Raw genomic sequence first — 25,445 nt, 5'->3', positions numbered from 1 at the left:
TATGTACCATAAACTAGATTTTGCTAATGTCCAAATGACATACAATATTCACCCCAAAAACCTCGAGTCAAGTTACTTTTGCTACATCCACCGGCTACAGTAACTAACTAACTATAATGTATATATCAGAGAAGCCTTTGGACTATTGTAATGACAATTAATCAAAATTCAAGAACATAATTTAAGACTTTTACCCAGTTCCCTGTTTTCCATGGCCGAATCCTGGAACACACCACGGACTGGATTGTGTAATCTTTTTTTATTTATTTTTATAAAATGTTGGCACTGATTAGCTTAGCCCTTTAACATCGTGTCATTTCAACTGAAAATGTTAGGAGACTAGAGAGGGCTGTATTAGTACCAGGCCAGAAAATTATGCACTAAAAGAGAGAAACGGTTAAATATTTTGTAACTGTGAATTATAAGAGAGCTTTGGTGGGAAATTGCCATTTTACTTAGATGTAATGTTATTGTAGTTGTAGTGTAAAGCTACTGTAACACTATTTGGTCAAGATTATGAACGTGAATGTCACATGCTGTGCATAGCCAGCTCTGCATAGCACTTGAAGTACTTCAATAAGAAAGAATACTAACATGTTCGTGAAAAGCTTGCAAAGCCTGTGAAATGATTTTCAAAAAAGGAAAATCATACTGCCTTTCTGTGGCTGTGTGTGGAATGTCTGCCAATCTAGGGCCAGCCTAAGTATGTAGGCTGGCCAGACTGTTAAAAGTATCACTTTAACATTTTTGACATGACATTTAGCAATCTGAGCAATTTATCAATATCCTGGCCTTTACTGTATATGGTGCACTGCTTTGAAGCAGTCTTTGTTGTCATTACATATTGTCAAATGTTTTGTCCCTCTGTAGATTGTACTTGCACCCATCTATATTTTCTTCTGGTGCTGGGCTTGGTGCGTACTGTACCACAAGGCACCACCCTTTAGTTTTTCAAATGCCCTGTCGATACTGTATAGTGCACTCTTCATGTCCCATCCAACAATGCATTGTGCAAAGTAGGGTACAGCTGATGGTCACTACCCCATACCACCATGCATTGTGCTCAAAAAAAGATTGTGTTTATTCTTTTTTTTTTGCCGGTGATTTCACTAATAGTCCACATATCTCCCTATATACTGTACAGCAGGCAGTAAGTAGGGTGTTGTTAATTAATGAGTGAGTGATTTCAGACACAGTCAGTGACTCAACTCAGATTCTTTTGAGAGACTCATTTGCCGTTCAACTCCTGTACTTTTTGGAGTGACTCACGGTTCTCAGGGTGTCTGTGGAGGTTTGGGTGAGGGACAGGAACCTTGACTCTCAAAGCTTGTTGCTCTTCCTGGCCACTGTGAAAGTAATACAGAAAACACATGAACCATATTTGTTAGGCTTGGTTGAAATCAGAACCAGGACCAGTATTTTATTTGCGCAGCACTTCAAATTAAACTAGCATTTGCCATTGATACATCAGAGCTATATATATTTTGTCTGTCTTCATTGTATTTTACAATCATGATAGTCTTAGTTCAATATTTACTTGGTTGTAAACCTACACAATAAACAACCAAATGTCTATCTGTCTGTCTGATGTCTGTCTGATATGACTGACTGCACAGATACCGTCACCATGGTAACAGCCACATGCGGAAACAACTTGAAATGCAGCTCAACAATGTGAAACCTGGGGTGCAGGGTGGCATGGTGGTAGCCTGGCTTGGCCAGACTATATACTAATGCAGCTAACTAACTGCAGTATATATCCCCAGTATATACAGTATATACGGTACATCCAGTGGTGAAAGTGGTTTGAAATTCTTGCCGGAACTGTCATAAATTAAAAAAAATAAAAATAATTGGGAGGCTCTAATCCCCCAAAACCCCTGAAATGCATAGAAAACTGCATTTTGGGAGGCCCACCTGCTGCCCTTCTATAATAAGCCTCTTCATATTGTTCATGTTCCATACAGAAGGGTAATATATATATATATATATATATATATATATATATATATATATATATATATATATATATATATATATATATATATATATATTATTATTATTACACTTATTATATTATTATATATATTATTATTAATATTATTATAACCAGTTATCTAAAGTAACTAAGTACATTTACTAAAGTACTGTATTTAAGTACAGGTTTTAAGTATAGCCTAGCCTACTGTACTGGAGTATTTCCAATACTTTTAATTCTACTCCACTACATCTCCCATTCCCAGATGCAGAATTGAATCATTTTGGTCTATTCTGCATTTATGGCCGCATGCAGGCACAGACACGAGTCCTCCTAGAGATGGGATTTATGGCTCTTTGAAGTGAGCCGGATCTCTGGGATTCGTTCCTTTCAAAGAGCTGTTCAAAAGACGTAGGCCTACATTTTGATACTTCTACTCAAGTACATTAACATTCCAAACTTCTACTTGATTGCAGTATTAATATTTCTACTTAAGTAAAGAAATTGAGTACTTTTCCCACCACTGTTCATTAGAAAGGAACGGCTCCCTACTGTGAACCGAATCCTATCGTTCATTTCAAAGAGCCGTTCAAAAGACTCGATTCGTTCGCGAACGTCTCACCTCTACCCGCTCCGTGTCAAACAAACACTGAAACGCAAACGGACTGGATCACACTGACCTACACAAACCCACGGGAATAATTTAGAAGCACTTTATCAGAAAATATAACTAGTAACACTTGTGTACTGTATGTTAATCTGACTTTAGTATAGTCTATTGTTTTCTTCCTGGACGTGCGTTTGTGGCTGGTTATTTAACATGGGATTTTGACAGCTGGCTTCTCCTCTTCTTAACGGAACGCCGTTCCGTCCCCAAATGTTTTAACGGAACGGGGGTTCCGGCCGTTCCGGCTCACTTTCACCACTGGGTACATCCCCACCTTGTTTTAACATGGGTGGATTGTCTGGCTGTGCTAGGCTAGCATGGTGGGGCAGGTAGTGCTCAGATATCGTTGCTGTCAGTCAGAAACCTCCCATCTCCATATGCTAACCTTTTGTGCTTTTTCGTAAATTAACTCTTATTGTGCCGATCCCGAACTAGTTCAGCTTTATTTGGACCTTATTAACGTTCGGGGTGCCGATCCCGAACTAGTTCGGCTTTAAAAAAAAAAAAAAATTCCAGAGGCCTTACCGAAGCACCGGGCTAAATTTTCATCTGTTTACACGGCCCGCGAGAGCGTCGCGCCGCCGATATTTCCCATCCACTCCAATACAATCCAGGATCTTTAGAGCTCAATTTCTCTGTTCCATGCATATCCATGAGGTGTGCAAGGTTTAATCATGGCTAAATCGCCGAAAATAGGGCTTCTAAAATGCTTGGTAGCCAATAGCTAACTTCAAGCTAACTTCATCCTGTTCCTGTTCATGCACAAAGGAAAGTGTTCAGGCGAGTCATGGCTGCGCACGGCTTGTGCATATACAGCGTATGTCTATGGTGGATTCTATGGCCATTGGGCGCCCTCTAGTGGTGATTCTGGGCACTGAAAGAGTTAACACCCTACTTCAGGGTTCCCCAATTAGTTTTCCCCAACGGCCGAATTATGTCTAGGGTACCAAGCCGAGGGCCACAACATTGCAGGGGGTGACGGCGGCGTTCCCGCTACTCCAGCGGCTGCGACAGTTCAGATATCGTCGTTGTCGGGTGAAAATCTTGTATGTCCAAAACCATTCGTTTTGCATTTATCATTTTAAAACATTATTTAAACTAGTGAAAACGCCTCGCGGTGCGAGGCGTTGTGTGCTTGTAGATCTGCTGTTTTCACTACTTTTGTGCGACGGCCTTGTATGATTTGCGAAAGAACGTACAAATTTGGAGATACGAGATTTCCACCCAACAACGACGATATACTGTACTAGTGTTGTTGCTGCTCTTATACCACCATTATTACTGGGGTTGGTGTGGGCCAGACAGTAGCCCCCCGCGGGCCGCAAATGGCCCACGGGCCGCCTATTGGTGAACCCTGCCCTACTTGATCATAATACAGTGTCACACAAAAGTATCAAAAGTAGCAGATCTGCAACACATTTCGAGCTTGGTTTTGATAGCAATACTTTTGTACTTTTATTCAAGTTCATTTTTTATTCCGGACTTTTACTTAAAGGGGAATACCACTCATTTTCAACATTGAACTATGTCATTAATATACCTTAGAGTTGTTGTGTGGAAATAAGAAACTCTTTGGCTTGAAGAGTACATCTTCATGATGTCACTGATCACATGACCCCACAATCAATCCTCCAGTTCTAGGCAACACAGAAGGGGGGGGGACTTTTTTCTCTAAGGTATATTAATGACATAGTTCAAAGTTGAAAATGAGTGGTATTCCCCTTTAACAAAGTGACAAAGTATTTCTACATTGCAGTATTGATACTTTTATTGGTTGACTGATTCACTGATTGATTGACATAATTGATTGATTGACATTGATTGACATAAGTTACACCTGTTTTACACATGTTTTACATAAGTTTTACATAAGTAAAACATGTACTTCTTTCATCACTGCCATAATGTGACACAACAACCCCGTGTGGTAGCTGTCATTAAATAATTCGTCTACCAAAAAAAAGTACAGTGTTAAAGGACAACTTTTTTAGATTGTAATAAGAGAAAAGAAAAAGTGAGTGTTAAAATGTTTTCATTTGCTTCGTTCTATTGTTTCATCGTGTTTACCGTGCTAAAATGTGGGGCATGCGTACGCATGGGGGCATGCGTACAAGTGGCTAAATATGTATTTTTAGAAACAGTATAAGCCAGCAGTTTCTTTATTGCTATTTACAGTAACACTTCTAGCCCCCATAAGTCACATCCAACCATGAAAGGTTGCGTTGTATCTTGGGAATGGGCTTATTCTGTGTAAAATGACATATTTAGCCACTTGTACGCATGCCCCCAACCACTGAAATAAGAATCTCTCTAACAATAGAAAGAAGTAAATTAAATAATTTTAACACTCATCTTTTATATTCTCTAATTACAATCTAAAATATGAACCCTTGTTGTAAAAAACTAAAGTTGTCCTTTAAGTGTTCTTATTAGGTTTGTTTATCCATGAGTTTCCTACGCCCCATAGTGCATTGCGCAAACGTCTGCATCGAGGTTCCGCCGCCGATTTACAAGCTCACAACGGGTTGCATCTGCGACGCGACGTGAGCTTGTATGTCTGCTGTTAAACCCGGAAGTTTGGTCCTGATAGTCTCCAGTAAACTCCCGCGGAAACTTGTGGATACATAAATGGTGTAGCATGTAGTACATGTAGCGAACGCGGTATCAACTGACTCAACTGCCAAATGCTGCGAGGATGCAAATGCTGTATTTATGACTCTCACGATTATGTCATTTTACGCGACGATTAATTGTCTCAAATAATCGTTTAAAGATTTAATTGTGTTTTTGTCATTGACAATTACATTTCTCTTTGGCTTGTAGGCTTTGAAGTTGCACGTGGCAGATATGGCACATAAATATACAAAGAAATTACTGACATATTTGGCAACCTTATACTTAAAAAAGAACATTGATAGTGGAAATAGCCGATCTACAAGCTCACAATGCGTATTTCCACAATTTTTTAACATGTTTTTCAACATGGAAATGATTATGACGATTATGACAAAATAATTGAGATTATGTCAAATAATTGCGATTATGTCAAATAATTGCGATTAAGTCAAATAATTGTGATTAGACGATTATGTATTAATTGTGACAGGCCTAGCTGTATTTTAGAATCGGCCTCAGGTCTAAATGGGTTGATTAGAGAAATGAGTACCATCACTGGTAAAAAAGAGCAGGTACCTCTCCGAGAGCATGCCAGTGTGTGATGGGCTTGCGGGGGTAGGCTAACATTTCATTCCAGTGGTCTCGTCCAAGACCCTGGGCATCTGGCCCAGTGCGACACACACCGATCACCTCGTTGTGTCCAACCCTGTTAAAATGTCATACGTAAACACAAACCCACACGCACACGCGCACACACACACACACACACACGCACACACACGCACACGCACACACACACACACACACACACACACACATACATCCAGAAACACGCACGCGCACAAATAATACATCAAATACAGCAACAAAGCCTTGCACATGAACACACTATTCAATATGGGTGGCAACAATCCGTCTTGAAAGGAAGCTGAAAGTGAATTATATGTTAAATTAAGTAGTTGCAATCGTTAACTACTAACTGCCATTTAGCTCCTACGAGTCGTATAATTATCCATGTAAGGTCATGTTGTGTTCACAGCCACCTACTCTGTTTGGGCCTCCCATAATGCATATTGCTATGTATATCAATATCATATAACCAGTGCATCATTTTATCAAACAAACATGCCCTTGTGGATTGAAAACTTGCTATTCCGTGCTTGACACAGAAGCACAGCATTGCTATGAATGAATGGATATGTCCCATTCAATACATTTATTTCTATGGTTAAGCCACTGACCTATCATAGTCCATCACTATAATCGACAGGCTGACTTGCTCCACGTTCTCTGGTGGAATGTCAAAGATGATGGCCTCGTTGTACACAGGGTTGAGCGTGCTTTTCTTGATGGTGGTTTTCCTCTTTTTTAGCCTCCGTCCTTCACAAATCAGGGAAACCTTCACATACGGGTCTGTGAGATGCAGATCAAGTTAACATGAGTTACAGTTACACGGTTACAATTATTACACATTAAGTCTTATTCACGGCCCGCCCACTCAGCAAATTTCTCAGCATCCCCCGGGTGCTGACATCAATTTAGAAGGGGAAACTATAACAGAAATAGCTGGACTTAAAGCCAACAAATCATTATTTCGAACGGTAAAGTAAATTATAATGCTTTGTGCCTTTTACTATCTTGTGTTCTTGATCATGCTAGCTGTATTTTATACTTTACTATTCGGAAATTGCATTAAATTTGCGATTTATGTGTTAACTCTATAAGCTATAGTAGGATTTTCCCCTTCAAAATGTGACTTCAGCACCCAGGGGATGCTGAGTGGGCGGGCCGTGAATAAGGCTTATTGCCTGATTGCTATTATTAGTTGAACATGTTGAAAAATGTTCATAAATCTTCAAACATTTTCAGAAAATAACAGAAATAGCAGATCTATAAGCTCACAGCTTCAAAGTAACTGATGCTGCTGAGTGAGAGCAGTGTGCTTTTTCATGATTGCTTCAGTTCTCCTGTCACTATCCAAAGCACCTGCATCTGAACAAAGTGGATGTGCAAATATTTCCACGGCAAGTAAAATGTCATGATCGTGACAACCCTATATGACTGATTTCTCACAGCGGCAAACATAACTGCGGTGTCAAGTGTGTGTGTGCGGCTGTGCGCGCAGACACCGCAGCGCTCTGGAAAAAGGTCTATACGCGGTGTGAGTGTGGTTGTAGAACAGTTGTTGAGTTTGAACACGATGACTACTTGCAGTATAGCCTAAATGGTGGAAAAGGGTCTATGAATGGAGTCGGTAAAACGTATGTTCAGGAGGAAGACTAGGCCTTCAAACAATATGGCCGGATTTAGACTGCAGTCAAATCCAGCCCATTTAGTTCTCAAATCCGATCTTTTGGCCTGACTTTTCACACTGCATTTGCAAGTGACCAAATCGGATCTCTGCGTTCCGACTGATTTTAACGTCAGCCCTAGTGTAAAGAATATGGATTTATCGAAAAGTATCGATCTTGAATATAGAATCGATTTTCTATATGACTTTTCCATAGAATCGATAATATCGATACTCAGTTTTTACCTCTCTTGTTGGTTTACACCAACGTTGCTTTTATGGGTATCCTTCCTACTTTGGCTTATTCCTAGTTATTTTAAAGGCCTATTTGTACTTCGAATGTGAAAACATCAAAGTCAGGCCTCTAAAAAGTGCACTACCATCTACCTCAAGAAGTTCTGTATTTTTCTTTAATAAAAATATATATTTTTGCACTAAAATCGCCGTGGTTGCGTGATATCGAAAATGGTATAGAGTATCGAAATCTTTCAAAATATCGTATCGAAGTTAGAAATCCAGTATCGTGACAAGCCTAGTCAGCCCAAAGCTGCCCTGCGGCGACAGATCTGCTTTGGTTAGCGTGGTAACGACGTAGGCGTCAAGACATTACTTCTCAACGTTGATGCTAGTTGATTACGTTCAGGAAATACGACATAACAGACAAGCGACAACATAAAAAACAAACACGTTACAATGTTTTTCTGTCTTCTTTTCTTTACTCTTGTGTTTTCGCTCTTCTCTCTGGTTTTATCTATTTAGCTCATATGTTTTCTCTCTTCTCTCATATGCTCAGCGCGCTGTAATTAAAATAGTAAATACTTGCGCTCTGTAATGATATCATATCAGTGGCACTCCGTGCTCGGGTCGCGCAGCAAGTGACGCTTGGACACTTTGATGTGACTTGCGTACAACTCTTTTTTTTTAAGATTTGTTTTTGGGCTTTTTTATGCCTTTATTTGATAGGATAGTAGACTGACAGGAAATGGGGAGAGAGATGGGGAATGACATGTGGCAAAGGTCGTCCGGATCGGGAATCGAACCGGCAACGCCAGCAGGCATCATAGCCTAGTATGTGGTATGCGCCTTGACCACCAGGCCAGCGGGCGCCCCTACTTGCGTACAACTCTATGGGGTGGATCTGGTTACTGCTTTCAGAGTGAGACGGATGTCCTGAAAATCCGATTTGGATCGGATTTGAAACCACCTCTGGATGGGGTTTCTAGAAATCGGATTTCATGTGACCTGCATGTGACGCATTTAGACTATTTTAAACAAATCGGATTCCACTTTTGATGTGACACAGATCTGATTCAGGCTAGATTTGGGTGGCAGTGTAAATCAGGCCTTAGACTGTTCTTCGCCCTGCTTTCCCCTCACTCAATCCCCACGCTCCATTCTCCTCCAGGTAGCACTCTGTGATCAATCGCCGCGGCAACCAAAATCAACCTCTCCCACTCACATGACAACAACTCCTCCCTCGACTTATCTGCCATGGTAACCGATCACAACTCCACCCATACTCCTCTCTGTGACTTTGCAGCCATGGTAACTGATAGCTTTCCACATGAACTCCTCCCCTTTTCACCAATTAGCGAGGAGTATACAGTAGGTCTACCTGTCACTTGTGCGAGATGTAGTGGAGTATGGAAAAAAAAAAAAAAAAAAACATAGCCTCGCCAAAGGTTTGGCTCACCCACCGCCTATGCTGACTGCCTCTTTCTCTGTCTCTCCTCTCTCTCTCTCTTTCCACCCTGCCCCCCAACACAGTCGAGACAGATGGCCGCCCGCCCTACCTGCCTCTCTCTTTGGCCCCCAGGCCTTAATACTCAGGGTCCCCTGCCCCCCCTGGAGCCTACGTAGAGTCGCGCTCGTCCCACGCCAAATTGCCCTTGGCAGATTAGGTCTGGCCCCGCTCAGTTATTCAAATATTTCACGGCTCATAAGTCATGAGGAACCAACTAGGGGCCCAGTATGCAAATGTAGGGCATATATTATTATATATACATATATTTAAAGATTTGCACACATTATCACGACTTTTCAAAAATAGCAGATCTACGAGTTCGCATTGCGGCACTCGGTGCCACACAGTGAGCGCGGCACTAAAGTATAAAATAATGAAGGCCCCTCCACCTTGGGCCCTAGTAACCCAGTCCCACTTTTCCTCCCCTTGTGACGCCCCTGACTCCTCCTCTTCCTCTCTCCCTCCTCTCCCATCATCCTCATCCTTCATCTTCATCATCCTCACCCTCGCCCTTCATCATCCCCTTCATCTCTTAATCATCCTCATCCTCTCCACTTCCCCCGTCATCCCTCCTCCTCCTTCTTTCTCTCTCCCTCTTCCTCGCCATCCTCTCCCCTTCCTCTCCATCCATCCATTTATTCCTGACAAGTTTATCTACGTGGTCACATTGTCACTTCAAACAATGCAGAGTGGAGGTCTTCATGGGTCCACCTGAACCTGAAAACACGAGATACTGAGACCCGAGCAAATACAGATCCCAAATCTCGGCTTGTCTCATAATGGTGCCATGTAATTTTTCCGACAACCTAATTTTCCGACCACCTAAAGTAAACCTAACCCTAACCCTAACCCTAACCTCAGTAAAACTAACGCTGGTGAGTGCTAACCTGCTGACACTGGTGAGTGCTAACCTGGTGAATGTTAACCTGGTCGGACCAACGGGAGGTCAACCAATGCTCAGTCCCCGTCTCATATGTACTAGGCCTGTCCTCTAAACATCGACGAATCGACGCGTCGTTTTAAGCCCCGGGAATCGACGCCAATTGTTTGAGTTGAGGCGAAAATATATATATTTATATCACCAGTTAGCCTACTACTGCGGTGCACTGCTGGACTGGTGTCATGTACTTCCTATGAGAAGTAGCAATTGGCGAACAGTTATTTATTGTCTCGCACCAGCGTAGGGGTGAAAGTGAGACGGAACGGCCAGAACGGTTCAGAATCGCCGCTTCGTTAAAACATTCGGAGCCGGGAAGGTGTTCCGTTAAGAGGAGGGAAGCACGCTGTCAAAATCCTTCTAAAGTCAAATTAACATACACAAGTGTAGGCTACAAGTTACATTTTCTAATTAAAGTGCTTCTGAATTGTTCCAGTGTTGTAATCCATGATGAATGATTGTGTTTCGCTGTGTTTGCGTCCATGACATGTCCACACTGCTGGCTCTAGCGGGAGCTGTGCCTCCACCTGTTTATGATCCGTTTCTGAAATGAATCCGTTCTCGACACTGACTCATTACTCTGTCAGTGCTCTGTGTCCCGCGACTGCGGACTGGATCCCATCGTTCATTTAAAAGAGCCGTTCAAGAGAGTGGAATCGTTCGCGAATGTCTCATCTATACTGCACGCTGCCGAGAGACGGGGCAGAGCCGCAGAGTTGAAACAACGGAGATGTTTTATTTGTACTCTATGGTTGTACACTGCTATGCAGATAACATTTGTGCTCGCTCACCGATATCACCGAAAACACTGTGTATTCAATTCATCTTAATGTATTTATTGTATTATGTTGACGTGGTTTAAAGCAACACTTTTTTTTTTTTTTTTTTTAACACAAAGTAGACTATAAAACGATTCGTCGACGCGTCGGATTAACCCCCGCGACTCGAATCGACTTCATAAATCCTGAGTCGAGGACAGCCCTAATATGTACATGATCATGTTCTTTTTATTTTAGGTTTATGCCAATGCAATATAGTTACCATACATTTTATTTTATTTTCCCTTCAATTACGTTTTTGCTTTTATTCCAGTTTATGAAACAACAACAACATTGCTCTTGAGTCTTGAATGTCTGTGGTGCTGTGACCTATTTTGCTGTCAGGTTACCTGAAGAGCCTGTGATGTCCATGGCTTTGAGGTTTCTGCATTTGATAACCGTCAGGGTCATTCTCCCCGCTGTGGGCAGGTAGCAAAGTGAGTACATGATCTCGCCCAGGTCCACGCTCTCCTGGAGGAAAAACAAAAAACAAAGCAGAGAACATACAGTACTGGGTACAGTTCACTTAGAACGCCTTGATGTAGGATTCCCAGGTAAATACTAACATTGAGGAAGTGGCAAAATTACAAGACCACTCTGAAAGCAGAGAGAGTATTGTCCCGGCATGGTTTAGAGCCACGTATTAGATACAAAATCAATTAATCACTCTTCCTGGTGATGAGTGTGTGACAATCAGTGTTGTACCCGAACGCGTTCAAAGAACGATCGTTCATGAACACGTTCATATTTTGGGCGAACGTGAACTGAACGTAATTGTTTTCGCTTGATGAACGATATTGTCGAACGCGGTCATTCTGACGCCCGTGAACGGAGTTCGTCGGCGTTCGTCGGCCGTTCATGCGGCGGTCCGCGCCTCCGCGGTCGTCTGTCCTCTCCTCTCTCTTTTCATTCACATGCTCCAATAGCACACACTGCACGCAGCCCCTCGTGAACGTTGATATAAGGTGCTGTCTGCACACTGCTGCTGCACTGTGAATCTCCTCTGTGCTGTGCGCGAGGTTTAGAAACGTATGCCTTCTAGTGGGGTTCCTTGTACATGTAATTTTTTGTTTTCATTTCAAATGTGTGTTAAAGTTTATTTTTCACTTCCAATTTGTAGATTATGGTCTATAGAACAATTTCGGTTCGAGTGTCAAGACAGTGGATTGAAGAAAAATATATTTTTTGCCCTATTTCCAAAATGACCAAAATCGGAATTGTGTTTTTTGAACAATGTCTTAGTTTTCCCACAACTGCTGTGTAATATATATTTTTTTATTGCTATATCAATAGCATGCAGCAACGTCTAAACATTTATATAATATATATATAGACCTAGGCTATATATTTTTTTCCTTCTTTTTTTTTTTTTTTTTTTGAATAGCCAAAGTATAAAAAAAAATATGGTTAAAAAAAGAACGAAAAAGAACTAAGTTAGTTCATTTTGGGGAACCATGAACTTAGTTCAAAATATAGAATTATGAACTATGAAATGAACTAGTTCATTTTAGAAGTTCTGAACTTGAACTTGAACTAGTTCGTTTTTAAAGTGAACTTTCCCAACACTGGTGACAATAGACCAGTTTACACGGTATGAGTGTTCAATTATTTGTAAGGGCCTCTCTGGCGGCTTGTAGCTAACATGTACTTACAGTACATGGACTATAACAGTGACAATGAACCAGCATTGCGGTCTCTCAAGAGTGTGTGTTCATCTGGAGTAAACATATATCCAAAATAATTGAAACCATCAGAAATACTGTTCTGACTAACCCTAAATGTCTCCAAATGTACTGTGGTGTGAATTTGAAAAGCTACTAAAACTACTACAGTACATTATGTAGAGTCGGTGAGCACAAGCTGAGGTACCTGATGAGAAATAGAAAACCCATACACACCTCTAACCATCTTAACACAATAGGCATGAAACTGAGTATTTGAGTCGGATTCACTGTACAATAAAACAAAACAAAAAACAACACACAACACAAACACAGTTCAAAAACGTGCATAATGCATTGCTCTGTTGCTACATTTAAGCATGTAGTATAGACATTCGTTTTGGGAAAATAATATGTGTGGGCGTGTGGGTGATTTCACAGGGAATTGGAATTATGCAATGCATTCCGCCTATCGGTTCTTAGAGCAGCGTTGATGATTCAGTGGGATTTTCCATTAATAGATGCTTTTTGACAAAATATCACACAAGTGAAACAAGGCCACAATCCCCCTTATTTGTGTTCCCCCTTGATAACCTGGAACTATATATAGTCTCACGTATATGTTTGGTGATATTTAAATTCTGATGCCCTCAGACAAACCTACGGCCACTGTTGTGGAAACCAATCCTGATACCGTTCCAATATGTCAATACTGTAAGTCTTTGCATTGGTTCCACCTGGTTCTAATCATTGAATTTTCATGTCACCGCACGTATCGGTATAGGCAGAGATCTCCAAGCTTCTGGCTACATGAGATTATAACCTCAGTCATCTCCCTCATGCATCAAGAACCTGCCTGAGAATGAGCTACAGTACACACTGTATGTTACTGTGATATCTCTGTTGTCGGGTGGAAACCTTGTATGTCCAAAACCGTTCGTTATGTATTCATCATTTTAAAAAATGATTTAAATTAGTGAAAATAGCCGATCTACAAGCACACAACGCCTCGCACCTCGAGGCGTTGTGTGCTTGTAGATCTGCTATTTTCACTAGCTTTGTGCGACAGTCTTGTATGGTGAAGCAGGGCTTTACTTTACGAGAAAACCCGTAGAGTAAAGCTAGAGATACAAGGTTTCTGCCCCGACGGTGACGACTATATCAGCACGGTACACGTATACTCACGGTGGTCGCCGCGTGGATGTCCTTCCACACCACCGCTTCCCTGGAGAGGTCGGAGAGCTCGAAGAGGTTGTCCACCACCACCTCGCCGATCATGTCGTGGCTGGTGAAGCGGTCAAAGTCGAAGACGCTGAAGTGCAGCTTGCGGTTGCACAGCTCGTCGTACTCCACCGGGAAGCAGAAGGCCTCGTCGAACGACGGGTTGAGGTTCTTGCGGTGCACGCGCGTCTGGAACTTCTTCTTCCTCTCCGGCAGCAGGTAGATCTTCACGTAGGGATCGGAGGTGCCCGTGAAGTCTTTGGCCGGCAGGTCCAGGGCCTTTAGGATCGTCACCACCAGGGCCTGCTCTTCGTAGTCGTAACGCAGCGAGAAGCTGAGCTTGCCGCAGGTCTCCACGGGCTCCTTGGTGCCGTTCTCCGAGTCCACGGACTTCTGCTTGTAGAGTTCGGGCTTTATCCTTCCGATGCTTACAGTAGACGACTGGCGAATAGGAAGGGTGTCCATGCTGAAGTCGAAGCTGGTGACATTCATCTGGCGCGGCAGATGGCGTCGGAATGAATTGTGCCTGTTTGAAAAGGGTAGAGGTTGATAAATGTCTGATAAATGTCTGCAGTGAGATACCTTCACTTTGGTGTTAATGTGTTCATAAATGTCTAAGACATTATGCTGTATGGAGGTAACCTATATAAATATTTAATTTATATGTTTTCCCTGATTCCCTTCTTTTGCTTTTATAAGAATACAATTTATCATACAACTTGTTGCTCCCCAGTATGCCGCAATAGATTTGGATGAAAGATTATCCCACAAACTCATCTACCTTTGACATTATTCTCAAAGAGGACCTGGTGCAGTATATGAGTAATTGGTAATTAAAATATCCTCCTAAAAGGTGGGCTTGAATCTCCCACCGGGATACTTTGAAATTGGGAATTTACCATCTCACGTGGCTGTGTTTGAGTGCCTGCCTATATCTGAATGCTTATGTCTGCGGTGGCATTTGTGTAAGACTGGATATGATTTTTTATCAAAAAGATGTCATTGTATTGAACTACTGATGATGATGATGAACTGGAAATAAAGGAACTGGCCTCGCTTTTTGTTGACCGCTTTATTTAGCTTTATTTTCCTTTATTTTCCTTTATTTTCCTTATATGCTTCGGTTTATTTGCTTTATTTGCTTTTCTATTAATATGAGTTTAAGTACCCTTTAAGTTCCCTTCTGTTGCTTTGAATAAACCCCCTTAATAAAACGTATTGTTTGGATTCAGCGAATCTTCTTTTGTTTGTGAAGCGCTGCCTGTACCTGTAAGAGTGTCAAATATATCCCTCTTGATGGACTTTTTTGTTTTGTTTTTTATTAATAGGATTTTGTGAATCTTTGCTTTTATTGTTGGTGTTGATTGACTGGTTTGTTTTGATTTGCTTTTCAAAACCTTGGATGTTTCTATTTATTAACATCTTATTTGTTTTTTTGCATATCGAACATTGTCGGGCAGAAACCTTGTAGCTTCAAGTTTCAAATTCTTATGTTTTTTTATAAAGTAAAGCCCTGCTTCATCATACAAGACTAAAGAAGAAAATAGCAGATCTACAAGCAAACAACACCTCACGATGCGAGGCTGAGAGTATCACTTAAAGGAGTAGTTCACCACTTTTCAACCTGTCTTCATATAATAGGTCCTCACTAATGTTCATGATAAAATATAAAAAAAAAAAAAATCTACTCAGTCCAAGTCTCCTAGGAGAGCGGTGGGAAGTTCAGAATCCATCTTCTTGTGACATCATCATTTTCAAAAAAAAAAAAAGTAATCAATATTTTTGAAAAAAAAAAGCTTTTTATTATCGCGAGAACAATGGCTTCCACTTTAAAATTGCAACTTTTCAGGAATAGAAAGCCTGCAGTTTCTATAAGCTGGATTGGCAATCGATGATGTCACTAGACAATGGGTTTCTGACCTGCCCACAGCCCTCCTCTGAGGAAAAAAAGAAAAAAAAAAAAGAAAAGCTATTTTTGAGTGAGGACCAATTATATGAACATAGGTTGAAAAGTGGTGGAGTGCCCCTTTAATCAGTCTCTGTGGACTACTGAATACTGAGTGTACTGTGTGTGCGCTTGTGCTTGTGCATGCGCATGTGTGTGCATGTGCGTGTGTGCGCATGCATTGTATAATATGGCAATTATTTTGGGATGTTGACATAACAAGCTTGTTTTTATTCACCCGTAGCCTCTTAGGTCATTTGTACACATTCTGATTTTTTAAATAGGCTACATAAAGTAAACTTAACTCAGGAATCAGTAGTTAGAGAATGTACTGCAGGTGGGTGGCAGTCAGTGATATGTCTTCCCTGCCAGTGATGTAAAGTAACATTTACTTAAATACAGTACTTGAGTTTTTTCACTTGAGTATTTCCAATTTCCAATACTTTTACTTCTACTCCACTACATCTCGGATCCAAATATTGTACTCAACTACGTTTATTTGAACACTTTAGTTACTAGTTACTTTATAGATTTTGATTATTATTACAAAACATACATTAACCACTTTAGCCTGTATATTTTGGCTATTTGAAAATAGCCGATCTATAAGCTCACAATGCGTTGCGATGCGATGCAGGCATTGTGAGCTTGTGCTGTAGATCTGCTACTTTCAAAAGATATTTGCACATTTGAAAACGTAAAAATTGGACATTCTGCGTACTTTTACTTTTGTTAATTTAAGTACATTTTGATGCCAATACTTTTGTACTTTTACTCAAGTAAATCATGAATTCCGGACATTTTGCAGTATTGATACTAACAGAGGTGGTGCCATAGTTTTGTACTTTTTCAGTTTTGTATGTGTCTATGGATGTGTCTAATAGACCACCGGGTGTGGTTATAATGTGAAAATATGCCTTCCCTGTGTATTTTTGGTTTCTTCCTGAAAGCTGAAAGCCTCTGAGTCAAAAGGCCTGATAGAAGAACACTGATTTAATGTCATCATAAAATCATCCCCTCCCCTTTTACCATACACGCAACACTGTAGGTGTGGTTAACTCCAGCTGGGTCACCACCCACCTGTGTGGGTGTGGCCACAATTTTTTATATATTTTTTTATTTTAAAGATTTGTTTTGGTTCTTTTATGCCTTTATTGATAGGACAGTAGACTGACAGGAAATGGGGGGAGAGATGGGGAGTGACACGCGGCAAAGGTTGTCCGGATCGGGAATCGAACCTATGCCGCCACCAGGCATCCATGCCTATGTGGCGCCTGGACCAGTAGGCCAGCGGGCGCCCCCATAAAAACATAATTTGAATTCTTTCTGTAGACTTTTTTGGAAAAAATCTTCCTCCTAGTATAATCATAAATACTTTATTATGTTTTAGGGGGGGGGGAAAAATCATGGCATCCCATCTTTAAGTAAAGAATTTGAGTATTTCTTTCCCACAACTGTCCCCTGCCCCTGGTCAGTGTGTGATTCATACTGTACACCCGAACGACTCAATCGAATCTATCAGTGTTCCTATAATGACAAACTACAACCGGTGGGCATAATGGCTTTCTCTGAGCAATGGAGAGCAGCTGCTTGACATGCTCACCAGAACAAACCTCCTCCTAGCACTCCCAACCCACGGCAATGGTAATTATCGACGCTTTCCTCTTAAACACAGTCTCTGAAAACAAAGGGAAAGCTGAAGCTGATTGTTTAATTACCGGTGCTGCTTCGCCATGTTACCATGGCAGCGTGACTCCCCGTGCACGTCCCAATGCAAAGCCGGGTGGCGAGTGATTATAGGGCTTGAACCGGCAGCGAGCGGACATGCCATTACCCTAGATGAGCCTGCAGGAGGTGATGCTTCAGGTCAGTCAGACCATATATGGCACTCCCCTGGCATTACGTGTAGCGTCACGTGTGCCGTGCCATTCCTAGGTTATTGGCCAATCCCTGATGCAGTCTATGGCGCGTGCTAAACCACCTCCTGGTCATATAATTGTGAACTGCCTTGACAGGTCTTGTGTTATGTAAGCAATAATAACAATAACAATAACAATAATAATAATAATCATCATCGTCATCATCATCATCTATCTGTCTGTCTCTCTATCTCTCTCTGTATTGTGTGTGTGTCTGTCTCTCTGTCTCTCTATCTCTGTGTGTGTGTGTGTGTGTGTGTGTGTGTGTGTGTGTGTGTGTGTGTGTGTGTGTGTGTGTGTGTGTGTGTGTGTGTGTGTGTGTGTGTGTGTGTGTGTGTGTGTGTGTGTGAAATCAGAGTATTATTTGCTAATGCAAAGGCTTCAGAGAAAAACAAGACCATGCTGTGTCGTAACATTTTGTGTGCTTGTGTCTTTTACTCTGTTCTTGACATCATTCATTATGTCATTTACAGTATATACTGTAGACCAGTGTTTCTCAACCACTGTGCCTGGGGACCTTTGGTGTGCCCCTGAGAAGGGCCAAGTGTGCCCCTTGAAACTGCTTGAAAGCCAGTATTGTATTTATCATTTTAAAAATGATTTAAAACTAGTGAAAACAGCCGATCTACAAGCACACAACGCCTCGTTGTGTGCTTGTAGATCGGCTGTTTTCACTACTGTTGTGTGACAACCTTATATGATGAAGCGTGGCTTTACTTTGCGAAGAAACGTACACATTTGAAACTCGGAGATACAAGCTTAGTTTCTTCCCACCGTAGTATGTTGGTGTGCCCATGGATTCTTTTTTTTTTATATATAATTATTATCCCACGATTTTGCAACCCATTTTCACCCAGTGCCAATTGCCTATGTAATCCTGGGCTCTGCTCTCCCTCTGCCGTGCCTGGGGAGACAACGGACTGACCTCATGCTTCCTTCAATGCATGAGTAGTCCAAGTTGTTTCTTTTCACCTGACAGGGGGGATTTCCCCGGGACGGACGTAGCGCGTGGAAGGAACACATTATTCCAACCAGTTCCTTTCCCCTCCATCAAGCACCCTAGCTGGCCAGGGGGAGGCATTATTGAGACCAGGATTACTGCATGTTTTTGTGAGGGTATCAACCCTAGGAAACACGGGGAGAACATGCAAACTCCACACAGAAAGGCCCTATCGCCGACCCCACCTAGGGTGTGGGCGCTGATGACGCGGAGGGAGAAACACGCCCCCAGCACCCACAGCGTCCCCCGGCGGGAATCGAACCCAGGACCTTCTAGCTGTGAGGAGAAGCGCTAACCACTGTGCCACCGTGCCCCCGTGCCCATGGATTCTTGGGACATGAAAAGTGTGCCCATGCAGAAAAAAGGTTGAGAACCACTGCAGTAGACAGATAGGGTGGTGTTGTATTTTGGGTCAAAGCTATAGTTTACACTAGTTACAGTACCTAGAGGAGGAGGTGGGTTCAGTCGTTTGTCTCTGGATCTTGACCTGCTGGCTGAGCTTTTCCTTCAGCGCCGTCTGCACGTCTGCAGGGATGTCTGGAGACGTCTGGCTGATCTTCATGGCCGCCTCCAGGAGCTTGATAGAGCTCCGTCCGTTCACCTTCACCTCCGGCAGCTGTTGCTTCTCCGCCTCCTGGTGTGCTTTGGACGCCGCGGCGGGGGCGGCGGCGGGCAGGGGGCCGGGCGGGGGCGCCTCGGGGAGACCGACGCGCAGGAGGACATTGTCTGTGTGCGCGGACAGAGCCTTGCTCCTCCAAATGGGCCAGCACAGCTTCCAAAAGACAAAGAGAGAGACTACCAACAAGGCGAGGCCACAGAAACCCACGACCACAGCAAGGAGACTAATAGAGATGTCTACGTGTAAGCAAAAAGACAGAGCCAAAGAAGAGAAAGACGAGGAGATGGGGGGGGGGGGGGCGAGCGGTGGACATTATGTGACAGACACACATGCAAGAGAGAAAGAGAAACAGGAGAGAAGGCAAGCTGTAAGAGAGAGGAGCCACCTGTTTGACAAGGCAGGATGATGTTAAGTCACACAGCCTCGTTCAAGCAACTGCTGCAGAGTCACATTTACAGGCTGAATCAATATGAACCAAAATCTAATAAAAATCTCTTTAGTCCCTTGTTGTCGGGTAGAAACCTTTTATGTCCAAAACCTTCCTTTTTTCGTTTTATTTTAAAAACAAAAATAGCAGATCTACACGCAGACCACGCCTCACGTATGCTTGTAGATCTGCTATTTTGACTACTTTTTTGCCACACTTTTGTATGATGAAGTATAGGGCTTTAACTGACAAAAAAACATACAAATTTGAAACTTGGATATACAACGTTTCTGCCCGACAGACAGTGACAATATGCAAGAATAGTTCATGGTTATATCCAGCGTAAAATTAAGTTCAGCGTAGTTCGTTTGTATTGCTATTTGAAAAAGCTGTTTTGTAAAAAACGATTAATTAATCCTCACAAAGACTGTCCAGAATAAAATCGAAATAATACTACTAATAATAATTGGCGTGAGAAAGAAAGGAAAGCAGTTTATTTCTGTAGTCAGACATGCATCATATACTGTAGTGTTCATAGCCTATTCCACCTGTTGCCACAAAACAAGTTTTGAGTGCGATACAGTTTGTGTTAATAGGCTACTCTCACTCAAATACATTTTTACCATATTTTAAAATAATTGTTTGATGAAATAAAGATAACATTCAAATGTAGAGCTTAGCACAATTCAAAGAAAGAAAACTTAAACTTTGGCGACCTCTAATATTACGGACTATAGCCGATCTGCAAGACTGCAACTAATCTTGGCTTCAAATAAAGCAAACATTTCAAGGAATTGGGGGTCTTTTAGATCAGTGGTTCTCAAAATGGTTTCCGGGGTCCCCAGGGGTCCTTGAGGGAGTTCCAGGGGGTACGTCCCCATCTAAATGATATTTGGGAACCAAATGGACCCTCATGGGTCTGTAATGGAACCAAATGGACTTGTCAGGGTCACACTCAGAGTTTAATTAACATAGATTTTACAATATAAATCGGGGTCCCATGAGAGAGAAACGCGATTAATGGGGGTCTGCAGCTTATAATGCATGTCAAACTGGGGGTCCTTGATGGTTGAGAATCTCTGCTAGAGTTGTGTAGCCTACAAATCTTCTCTTATAGGGGGTCCCTGCCGTATCTTTTCAAATGGGGGTCCGCGGGCAAAAAGAAAGTGTCAATTTGGGGGTCCTTGACATGAAAAAGTTTGAGAACCACTGTTATTAGATATCGTGGAAAAATCCCGCTTTTTTTTGGGTCGCATTTACCTGCGTTCCTTTTACCTGGTATGTTGCTCTCCAGGGGAAATACGTCCGAGCACTTCTCCCGATCCACGTGCCCTGCAAGGCAGAGCTCCGTGACGATCTGGAGAGCCCTCTGGCACAGGCTGACGCTCATGTCCTCCGACCGGACGCCCATGTCTCGCCTGTTAAGCCATTGCACGGTGGAGGATGAGCCGGGAGGGCGCTGGTTCATTTGGGCATCGGAGGAGTGCAGGTGCAGCCTCTCCGGTCTCCACGCCAGATGTCTGGAAGAATTGACGAGTCCTCATCCATGCCCAGTGCGCTGCATGCGCGGAGAGTGGAGAGGAGAGGAGAGGAGAGGAGAGGAGAGGAGAGTGGCTGCACTCTGCGCGCTCTGTGCGTTAAGAAGAGCAAGTGGCGGCTGGATCGTTTAGTGCACCCGCCTCTGTCTGTCCAATAGGAATGCGCATTAACTTAACTAGCTCTTACCCGTTCAAAGATATGAGCTCCGAAATGATGTGCAGTGTGTGGGTTATGGGATGTGCACTGTGCACACAGTATATGAGGGATGGAAAGTAACTTTAACTGGTGCTTGCATGCTAATATGTAGGAGCATCAATGTAAGAAATACCCGTTCCATTTAACGGCTACAGAGATACTGTGTACCGATCTGCATGATTTTTGGACAACATCTGTAACAGGGCCAGAACCCCCCCCCCCCCCCCCCCCCCCCCCCCCCCCGCCCGGCTGCACACACACACACACTCCCCCCCCCCCCCCCGTGTGTGTGTGTGTGTGTGTGTGGGCTTGTGTGTGATTGTGCATGGCCTGAACAACAGCGCCCCTCCCTTAACATGTGTGGTTACAAAAGGTACTGTAGGCTAAATAGATATAGATACACCATAAAAATGCTATTATACAGCATACGATTTGTGAAAGTGACAAACGGGCTTCACAGTTATGTCAGGTGTGTTCATATGCTGATGGTGATGCGATTTCAGATCAATTGCTCCAGCCACTGAGGAGAAACGCTGAGACAGACAGACAGACAGACAGACAGACACTCACTCACTCAGACATTCGCAAAATGATAGTATAGATTTGCTCAAATGAGTCTATAACACCAGTGGTTCTCAACCCTTTTCATGTCAAGGACCCCCATGAAAGAAGATTTTTTAGGGCTTTTTTTAGGGGACCCCCCACTGCCCCAGTTTGACATGCTTTAGACTACGGACCCCCATTTAATGGCATTTCTATCTCTGACACCCCACTTTATATTGTAAAATCAATGTTATTATTTAATTACTGATGATGATAAACTTTATTTCAGACACAATAGGTCCATAAAAACAGATAACAACAATACAGAGATATAGACTGTTTTCACTCATTTAAAAAACATTACCGCCACTGTCCTCCAGTGTTTCTACATACATCTGAACATAAAATTCGTCAGTACAGCATGAAAGGTGGGTACATTGCTGGTCACAAACATTTCACTTGCACTAGTCCATCTTGGGAGTTTCAGAAATATTCTCAAAGCCTTACTATATAGTCTAGTAGCCAGAAAGTGAACCCGGACATTTTGAGTACCCTAAAGTTTTATGTTAGAAATGTTGAGTATGGGTCCCCAGCAGTTAAGAACTGCCGGATGCTAACTTGCATATGTTGGGCAATTTTCATAATTAGCATAATTAGCTTTAATTAGCATAATCACCTATAATAATGAAAAATATGTCAAAAACTGATTGGCCGATTTGAACAATATTGGAGTGGTTTTGGGGGTTATTGAGGATGCTGAATCCATTTCTGACATTTTCTAAATTCAAAATGGCCGTTTTAAACCGGAAATGGCCATATACCAACTTAAATTGGAATGATTTTGATACTTTTTTGTTGATTTTCCAAATGATGAAGTGACTATTTTTGATAGGCTATTGTGGCAGTCATTGTTCTAATAATTTGTGTGGATTGTCTATATTTTGCTTTTGAAATGCAGATAATCTATAAGCATATAAATAACCACATTTATAATTTAATTCATAATCAAAATCAACAAAAAAGTATCAAAATCATTCCAATTTAAGTTGGTATATGGCCATTTCCGGTTTAAAACGGCCGTTTTGAATTTAGAAAATGTCAGAAATGGATTCAGCATCCTCAATAACCCCCAAAACCACTCCAATATTGTTCAAATCGTCCTAACAGTTTTTGATATATTTTCCATTATTATAGGTGATTATGCTAATTTAATCTGTATTATGCTAATTATGAAAATTGCCCAACATATGCAAGTTAGCACCTGGCAGTTTCTAACTGCTGGGGACCCATACTCAACATTTCTAACATAAAAGGGTACTCAAAATGTCCGGGTTCACAATGGGGCTCTATGGGCTGGCTACTGGACTAATATCAGATATGCCACCTGAAGTTTCTTCATTTTTGCACTGCTATTTTTTTCTTCTTTTTTTCCTCTCTTTTTTTTTGGCACCAAAAGTGGGAAAGTGTAGGCCTACAAATGGAAATTTGGTTCCATTTGTACACTCTCTGAGTTACATAGGCTACCCTACCCTACATAGGCTAAGGGTCCATTTGGTTCCAAACTATCATTTAGCTGGGGACGGCCTGGAACTCCCTCAAGGACCCCTGGGTATTACACCACAACTGAATGGAATGGGGACGCCACAGTGACATGCATGGCTTTTTGCACAGCATGATGCAGTAAACAACTTTAGTCTGTGAAAAAGAAAGAAAGAAAAAAAGAAAATATATACAGAGTCACATTCTGAAAATTATATAGGCTACATTGCATTATTTTAAAGGTGATACACCATGCATCCTCTCTCATTTTTGAATGGCTCTCAGAGCATTTTCAGCTGCAGTATAAAATTGGCCTGAGGGGGGGTGGCGCAGTTCTGCCCTTTGTGTGTGCAGATAAGCACCCCAACCAAACACTACACAAAAAGTCTTAAAAAGAATAACAATAAAAAAAATAAAAAAAATTAAAAAAAAAAACATTTTTTAATATTTATTTCATTTCGATTATAGTTATATAGTTTTCTTTCTAACATATTCCAACCATTATAAACGGAATATTATTATCCAGCCATCTATGCTACAGTACACTGTCTGCATCTAGAGAGAAGCTCCATGGGTTGAAGGGTTAATCTCAGGGTTCACGCAAAGTTCAAAGGGAAAGTGACACAGTTGGAGTTGCAGCATGCTGTGGAGCATCCACAACAGACTGGACTAATAGCCTACTACAGATTAGAAATTAGTTGTTTAAGTTTAACATGGTAGCGCGACCAAAGCAAGCAGAGTACAGCCCCCGGTTCTGGACAGTTCACAACGATTAAAAGTCATTAAAAGACGGTGGATTGTTTGGAGCTAGCCTGCTAGCCTCCTAGGCTAGGCTGCCTAGCCGACCCTGGAAATGGATTATTGTTTAACGAGACATACAGCAGATACCAGCTTGGTGATTCAATGGATGTGGCAATTGTGAAATGCTGTGTTGCTGCAACGTGCATGCGTGGTTTGCGTTGTCATGGTAATTTGGCTGCTCAGCTGCAGTGAAAACCGTCTGGGATTATTTCTTTTCATTCATATTTTTTCTCTCGGGGGGGGGGGTGCCGATGATGACGTCATGATCGGCAGCAAATCTGGACAGCCTGTTTTGAGAACCCGTGGGATACTTTTAACCTTCGCCTTCCCAAAACCAGAGAAAGACACAACGGTCAGAAATGGGACTTTGTGAGGATAGAAGGTGCTAGTGGGACCCCAAAAAAAGGTTTTAAAATAGGAAAAGTGAAATTTCATGGTGTATCACCTTTAAATCATGAAAATATCTTACTCATAGCAAAAAATACAAAAATACAAAATTGATTGATTGTTTGATTGATTGTATGTATTGATACTTTATTAGCAGTTCGCATATAGGAAAAGCACAAGACAGTATAGGCCTACAGTTCAGATACAAGGTCTTAAACCCAGGAAAGCCCTATGGCTTGTTTACATTGGGGTCCTTTGTACTCAATTCATTGAGAAATATTAATTTCATTGAGATGATTCTCAAACTCTACAGACCCCAAACCATTTTACAGGCATATTGTCAAACTACACCCTATATAGCAAACTGGGACACTCATTTATTTTAAAAAACGTTTAGATTAAAGGGCCTTTAAACATGTAATGTAAAATTGTCTTAGTTTTTGTTCTTCTACCAAAATAACAACAACTAGAACTGCACTCTGTCGAGGTGCTAACTTGCGCCTCGTGCACAAGTAGGCCATGTATGGCCTACCTGTGCGTCAGCATCACCACTGGCATCACCAGGAATGTTGGTCCCTCATTGGCAGTTAATGATTACA

General features: G+C 41.9%; 1 protein-coding gene across 2 annotated transcripts; it reads right to left on the bottom strand.

The window, feature by feature from the left end:
• Positions 1–1,274: 1,274 nt before the first annotated feature.
• On the bottom strand, positions 1,275–21,310 carry syt10 (synaptotagmin X; the record flags this gene model as incomplete). Of its 2 annotated transcripts, none has more annotated exons than XM_080753952.1 (7): positions 1,275–1,346; positions 5,838–5,967; positions 6,503–6,674; positions 11,401–11,521; positions 13,897–14,458; positions 19,240–19,651; positions 21,103–21,310. In XM_080753952.1, the coding sequence occupies 7 exons, from the start codon at positions 21,308–21,310 to the stop codon at positions 1,275–1,277; spliced, it is 1,677 nt and encodes a 558-aa protein (XP_080610078.1). The 2 variants fall into 2 exon arrangements, with proteins under 2 accessions (XP_080610078.1, XP_080610079.1); XM_080753953.1 differs by having other exon boundaries at positions 21,118–21,310.
• Between the last annotated feature and the right edge of the window lie 4,135 nt (positions 21,311–25,445).

The sequence above is a fragment of the Nannobrachium achirus genome, assembly GCF_963921795.1.
Source record: "Nannobrachium achirus genome assembly, chromosome: 23".
NCBI lineage: Eukaryota > Metazoa > Chordata > Actinopteri > Myctophiformes > Myctophidae > Nannobrachium > Nannobrachium achirus.
This window is presented reverse-complemented; position numbering and strand designations above follow the sequence as displayed.